The sequence below is a fragment of the Dermacentor albipictus genome, chromosome 5 (assembly GCF_038994185.2).
Source record: "Dermacentor albipictus isolate Rhodes 1998 colony chromosome 5, USDA_Dalb.pri_finalv2, whole genome shotgun sequence".
Classification (NCBI taxonomy): domain Eukaryota; kingdom Metazoa; phylum Arthropoda; class Arachnida; order Ixodida; family Ixodidae; genus Dermacentor; species Dermacentor albipictus.
This window is the reverse complement of record NC_091825.1, coordinates 48,078,002-48,084,966: the sequence shown is the minus strand read 5'-3', so window position 1 is coordinate 48,084,966 and position 6,965 is coordinate 48,078,002. Positions and strand designations below refer to the sequence as shown.

Below are 6,965 nucleotides of genomic sequence, written 5' to 3'. Positions count from 1 at the left end.
TTAGAGCAATGCACACAGTCCACGGGGTACATCCGATGCTAAATACCGCCCTCGTCGCGGTATGCTTAACAACCAATTGCTCTTTAAGTATTCGTGAAGTTCTTACCGCAGCATTCGCCACAGTCCTTTTCTGACTTTTCTTCTAATTTTTTGGTTTTGTTGTTTCGGTCCATATTTTACGAGGAAGCACCTAGAACCAAAGAGGCCAAGCTAAACAAAACGTCAACGCGTGCGCGACAAGCGGCATCAAACAAAAGATGACACTTTATTTCCACCCAGAAAAGTCTTGCAGGTCGCAGAAGTACTGCCCACATCAGTCTTCCCAAAGAAGAGAGAAAAAAGAAGCTGTATGCACCATCGTCCTACAGCAATATTTCTTTTTCATATGTATAAGCGTACCAGCTCAAATGAAAACAGGATGAAGGGAAGAAAATCCTCCCTGCATCGTTTATGTTGCTTATTCATGACACACTTCAGGTGTATCCATCATGGCTGGCACATATTTCACGTTTCTATTATTCCTTCCTCCACACCGTGGGCATCGGCGAGGTGTTGTTGGATATCGCACATTGGGAGCGTCCACTAAAGTGGAAGACCGCTCAGTCTGAAAGTAAAAGCAAAACTGTCACTCCCCGACACTCCAAAAACGCTATACGCGCCTACATTTCTCTTGTATTTCGAAACACATACTTTATCTCGCTTCAGGGCCAGCAAAAGCCCGAGAAGACCTAATATTCTTAAGTTCAGAACACTGGACGCTAGAATACTTGCTGAAATTCTTCACGCCTGACTGTCGTATTGCTCAGAGAGCCACGAAAGAATCTCGTTTCATCTTGGCTTGGTTATTCTTGCCGTGATATTTCCATGGCACACGGAACTAAAATGGCCGTCGAAATCAAAGCGAACTCCAGGGTCGCCTAAACGATGGCATGCCGCTCGTTGAAATCTTATTTGCGCGGTTGCGTTGAAGCTGCCACGGCCGGTTAATCCAAATGCAATCCTCCCCGCACGACCGCAAGTTGTTCGCGAAAATTAAAAAAGTGAGCATAACCGTCCGCGGACTTTGCATGTCTGTGCATGTTTTTCTTTGTTATGGTACTTATCATGTGGCTGCACCACACTAGTACGGTGATGTTTTCTATTTTGAGGTGATATTTTTTTTTGTTCTTTTTAGCTTGTGGGCGTACGTGTGTATTGGGGCGGGTTTGTGCGGGCATGTAGTCCCTGTGCGTTTCCTCGTGGTACATCGGGGAGCTTAATTTCTGTACTGAAAATGGTTGCACATAGCCGGATGCATGAGCTAATTTTTATATTCCTATATGACGACAAGTCGATTCAGTTCAAATGAAGCGAGGTAAAATACTACTTCTGAAATAGAAGTGGCAGGGACTAAAAATTCTGACTCTCTGTCGCAACATAACATTGTAGCCTGTACACACAACGCATTCATTCTACATACCATCGCGATCAGTAAGGATCAGATACAGGATTTCTCACGTGACAACATCAACCGGTTCGGAGCTTGTTGCCCTTCGAGGTGTCATTGATTGTATTAACAACCAACCGGCTGATCGGTGGGCAATACTCTGTGATTCGAAGGCGGCCTTCCAATGTCTTCTGTCAGCTCTTCGTCACGAGTGCTGTGAACAACTCGCGTCGGAGATACGAGAACTGTAGCATCATATGATCGCGAAAGGACACGACGTCGTGTTTCAGTGGCTGCCGGACCATTGCGGTATCTCCGGCAACGACCTCGCCGATGAAGCTGCTAGGAAAGCACACGAAGGAGGAACCCTTGTTTCTGTGCCTTTATCGCGGACTGACGCAGCCCAACACTTAAGCAAGCTAGCGCACCTTACGACACTGGAGAAGTGGCACACGCCGGAATTCACCCAGCATCGTTTGCATTCCCTCGACCCATCTATGCAACTGCGGCTGTTACCTGGGCTTCCGCGAAATGAGGAAACAATGCTGCGCCGCTTACGCTTGGGCATTGCATTGACCAAATCATATACTTGTTTGACTGGAATGGCGGATAGCGCCGAGTGCAATGCCTACGGTGTCGAGATGGCTATAGAACCTCTACTGTGCTACTGCTCATCTTTTGAAAATGAAAAAAACATGACCTCTGCACAGCTCTAGATAAGTTAGATGGAAAACCGTTCATCTTGAACACGCATTTGGGACCATGGCCTACAAAAGGCCACAAAAGCGCTGCTGCGATATTTCAAAGCTACCGGATTGAGTCAGCGTCTGTGATTCGGACTGAGTGACCGAATGATATTCCCAGTGGACTTTCTCTTCTTTTAATCACTTCGTCCTCCTTTCCCTTTCCCCAGTGTAGGGTAGCCAACCGGGCTCAGTCCTGGTTAACTTCCCTACCTTTCATTTATCATTTGCTTCCTCTTTTCTGCAACAATCGCGAAGTGTAAAAAATGCGCAGCACATGTAATATCCCCACAAGAAAATATCACTCCAATTAAAAATGCGAAATATAATAAACGTTTACAGACATACAAATCTTTCAGCCGATTATGCAGAACCGTATATTTATTAAGGTGATTTACGGAGATTCCAAACCACGAGGAATCGCCGATATTTAGTTCTTTCTGCCAAACAAGATTAGGTGCGAGACAGCAAAACTGCATTGTAATCGCTGTATCATTTTTAAAAATATTATTATAACCTCGTTTCGATTAACATCCTGCTACACTCGACATTACCACCAATGCAAAAGAGAGCATTGGACGCCGCAGCAACTGTTCGTGATTTGGGTGTTATAAAAATGTAGCAATCATTTCAGTGCAGTATGAGCTGCCAATTCAACTTCTCAACAATTCACTTTGCCAACGATTTTGTGAGTTCAAAATTCCTACAATCGGTGAGCGAATTCGTCAGTTCTCGCAAGAAATATTTGACAAACTGCCTTCACTATAGTTGAAAGCTCTTGCTTTGTTGTTCTTCCGTTCAGCTCAGAACACTTATTTGAACTCTTGTGGTAGAAATGATATTTTGTTGAATAGGAAAAAAAAACGTGTTAATGCGGTACCTTGCTTTAGCTATGCGTGTAACCTTTATATATAGGTCCTGTTCTCTGTGGACCGGAGCACAGAAAAGCAAGCCACATGACTATGTCGTGTTCCTGTTCTTGTATGCCTGTTACTTGAACGCTCTAGTACATGCACAATGTACAGTTGATTTGGGATAAGTACTAAACAAACCTTACTGGCAAGCTCACCTCAGCTAGGATAAGGCTATAGTATACTCAGGAAAACTTCTGGATCAGCCCTCTTCAACGCCGATCTCACCCGCCTTACCATGTCATGTTATATGTCATGCGCGCAGATAGGGAATTAAACGTTCCGCAATACTCGAAGCTTCCTTCCCCTGTCCGAATGAACTCTTTATGAAGCACCCTCAAACTACTTGCAGCTAAAGAAATTGATTTTTGATATTGCATGCGATTTTAAGCTGTTGTGTTAAAGAACAATGGCAGGACTTCACCTCTTGTGTTTGAATTAACAGCTCACCACGCAATACCTGCAAGCGAATGTCTGTTCTTCCTTTCTATGTCGTCATATCTACTCATAATTACTCGGGAACAGTAATTGCCGCGGATCCTCATGAAATAGGCCACTGATGATTACTCGTGAAGTCCCTGCTCTCATATGCCCACATCTGTCACAGCGGGGTTCGACTTTGCCGGTATAACAGCGTCCGCTGCGTGAAATTCCCATCGCAACTTTTCTTTTTTCTCCAGAGTAATATATAAAAAACCTTATCTAAACGACAAGAAAGATGACTGTATCAAAGTTAGGTCACAGCGTAAATAAATTGTCAAATATTTCTTTTTCATCGAGTACAGCAACGATGCTTTCTTTTTTTAATGTGTAACAGTTTTAAGTGCATGGTACATTGTAGTGAGTGTAGAATTCAGCGCAGTCAAAATGCACGTAGTTACTTGATGACTAAACCAGTTTGTGACCTCTCTTCGTCGTGTCTTGTTACAAAAAGCTGCTATAACCGGTTTTTGCTATTTTCATCAGAAATGTTCCAAAAGTTTCCAAATCGCGACGGAAATAGCACTTACTAAAACAAGTTAGTTTTATTCTTTTTTGCTTCCACAGATCACATATATTGCAGCGATGAAATTCACACTCAACGTGGCAGAAGCAAATGTAAAGCTATTGCCACTTGCATGCGGATGCTTTCAAGCATACGAAGACGCTTCGTCGCAAGGTCCAAAGATCCTTTTCCCGTCTTCGCGCGTGGCATACGGCTGAAACGACGACGCTCGCGAAGAATCCGGTGACAAGCGACGTCTCATCATCCCTCAGAAATGCTCCACGACGGCTCACCTTTCACGCGATGTGCGTCCAACTTCGTTTCCGGCCTTGAAGCGGGTATACGCGTCCCATAGCGGGCGCAGCAAATTCAGCGCGGACACAAATCGCGCATAGCGACCTGTATTCTCTTCGTTCGGCAGTTCGAAGCGCTGATTCACGCCAAGCGAGTAACGCGGGAAATCAAAGCTTTCCGCACCCGAAGCGACTTGAAGGCCGGCGATCATTTTAGGCCTAACCATATACCAGACGAAAACATTTCCTATACGGCTTAATCATTCAAGGCGATAAGAAATTAACGTGCGCTCAAGCCAATACCTCGCAGCAACCCTCTGCAACATTGCGTTCCTCAAAGTGAAAGGTTCTGTCGCGACTGGGCGAACTTATTGGTAAAGCTTCTTCGACGAGTATAGTTAACCAGCTTCACAGCCCTTCGGAAGTACACGTACAGCTCTTCGAAAACTGTGCTTCGAAAGGTTAAGTGATGCCGTAGAAGATAAATACGAGCTCGCATTTTCGAAGCCGTGTGACCTACTCTCTCGGCAATGTCGCGAGCTAAATCTATAACGGTTCTGGACACTGCGCGCGTATTATGTCGATCGTCCGCCGCCGCCGACTGCGACGGCACTCCTGCGCGAACGCCCTCTGCAAGCTGAACGTCGGTTTTCCTTCGCTCCCATCGAAGTTATTGCGCGTGTGCGCGTACAGCACAGCCAAGTGCGACTGTAAGCAGTCATTTTTCTATTCAACATGCAAACGTACACGCAAAAAGCATTCAAATTGTGCCGTCATCGGCGTGGTAATTAAAGGTCAAAGTGGATTTTAATCGGAGCGACACCTAGAAACGTCGGCACGCAGCAACAAGTGAGAGGAAAATTTCCCAGTGGGCTGGCGTCATACTGCCGCCATGTTTCTCTCACAACAACGCGTTATGCGTGCAAATGAGCTTCTTTGTAAGTAGTTTGCATGTGAACGTTCGGATTACTTTGGATTGTGCCACCCAAAGTGACTAGCAATTATGAGGAAACACGCCAAATCAGTATTATATGGTGCTGCTTCCAGGTCAGATACGAATGAACGCGAACTTGTGCTATAGCACTGTATGTTACCGTAGCGTCGTATCGGTTCCGCGCGTGTTCGACAACGAAGTTGCCCTGCATCGCAAAACAATTAAGTTGGGAGCACCGTGTAATTGTGACGCGCACTGTACATGCAGCAGGGACCTTGTCCTCGAGCGATCACTTTCGAGGATACCACACTGCGTGGTTGTTTATTGAATGACCCAACGTGCAAGTCGTTCTTCCCTCGAATGAGGCTTCGCGCAGGAAGTGAACGCATCCCCAAAAGTGACCGACCGAGAACAACGGCCTCCGGTTGGACAAGGAGCGCCGACGACGACTAGCCGTGGCCGCGTACTCACAGGAAGATGTGGTACGCGGCTGCCCTGTATCCACGTGGCCTCTCGAGGAAATTGTACATGAAGGTCTGCTTCTTGCGGTACTTTGCGTCCCTGGGGTGGGTGCCCACCTTCAGTGGCTTGCCGAGCAGCGACGTCCTCGACGGCAGGCTGGTGTGTAGCGACAGCAGGCTGCCGCCGTGCCTGGGCCCGCCTTGCTCGAGTCGCGCGAGCTCCATGTCCGTGAGCGCCTGCATGGCGCGGCCGGCATTCCGCCCGCGGCGGCACGGCCCCCCTCCCCCCTACACTGCTGCTGCGCCCACGGGAGCCGACGACCAGGCCGAACGGCGCGGCGGACCACACTTCGCGCACTTCTTGGCTTCCCGCCGAACCCCACTTGCGCGCCGCCAGGGGGACACCCGTCGCGGGCGCAGCTCCTCGCGCGCCAAAGCGCCCCGCCGCCGCCTCCGTGCGCGGGAAAACTCCCGCGGGCGACCTGGCACGTGCTGCGTGGTGGTGGAGCAGCGCTTCCTGGCGCGCACCCGTCTTACGGCGTTCAGTTTGCGTTGCGCTAGAGGTGTCGAGACGACCACAATTAGATCGCGCTTGTGCATGAGTGACGAACCCTTTCCGAAACTCTAATGCCGTATCTGCGCGCCTTGTCCACGTGCCGCTTCAAACAAAGCGTTCATACTTTCTTCCTGCAATATGCGGAAAGTACTGGTGCAGAAAATACGGGCAAATAAACAGTCTGTGGTCAGCTACCAACCAGTCTCTTTCATCGCTTGCTTAAACAAAGTGAGCGACCACGCCTCACGTAAAATGAGAGATGTGCTTTTATGGCTGTTCAATACAGTTGCAAATTTACTTTGCTATACTGATGGCTTTCAAACAAACTTTTTAAAACTGATATACTTCTGCTGCTAGACTCGCCTACGCATGGGCATGGCTCTACTCAGTGTTCTACACACAAAATGAACGGTCCCACTTCTTTTTATTTATGGGTTGACATTGGTGCTCTGGAAAACTTCACTTAGTTGTACCCGCAGTTCAAAGACGCCCACAAAGTGGCCCTTTGCGGCTTGCAAAAAAGGGGCCTTCCACACGCGAGCCTGCAAGACGAAATGCTCGCTGAAGAGCCTGGAGTTTTCACGAGAAGAACTCAACGCGTGTTGATGTTCCTCACAGATACTTAATCGATGGAAGTTTGGTTAAGCAGCCGTTTG

At 47.7% G+C, this 6,965-nt stretch overlaps 1 protein-coding gene across 1 annotated transcript; it reads right to left on the bottom strand.

Moving 5' to 3' along the window:
* Positions 1-246: 246 nt before the first annotated feature.
* Positions 247-6,039, bottom strand: LOC135899235 (potassium voltage-gated channel subfamily KQT member 2-like). The gene is made up of 2 exons (XM_065428505.1): positions 5,764-6,039; positions 247-604 (listed from the first exon to the last, which is right to left on the bottom strand). The coding sequence occupies exons 1-2, from the start codon at positions 5,994-5,996 to the stop codon at positions 583-585; spliced, it is 255 nt and encodes an 84-aa protein (XP_065284577.1). The 5' UTR covers positions 5,997-6,039; the 3' UTR covers positions 247-582.
* Positions 6,040-6,965: the final 926 nt, after the last annotated feature.

Bases quoted from the DNA above. Each gene is read 5' to 3' on its own strand.
- LOC135899235 (XM_065428505.1), bottom strand. From the start codon at position 5,996: ATGCAGGCGCTCACGGACATGGAGCTCGCGCGACTCGAGCAAGGCGGG. The intron at 605-5,763 runs GTGAGTACGCGG...TTTTACTTTCAG, and splicing joins GCCGCGTACCACATCTTCCT to ACTGAGCGGTCTTCCACTTT.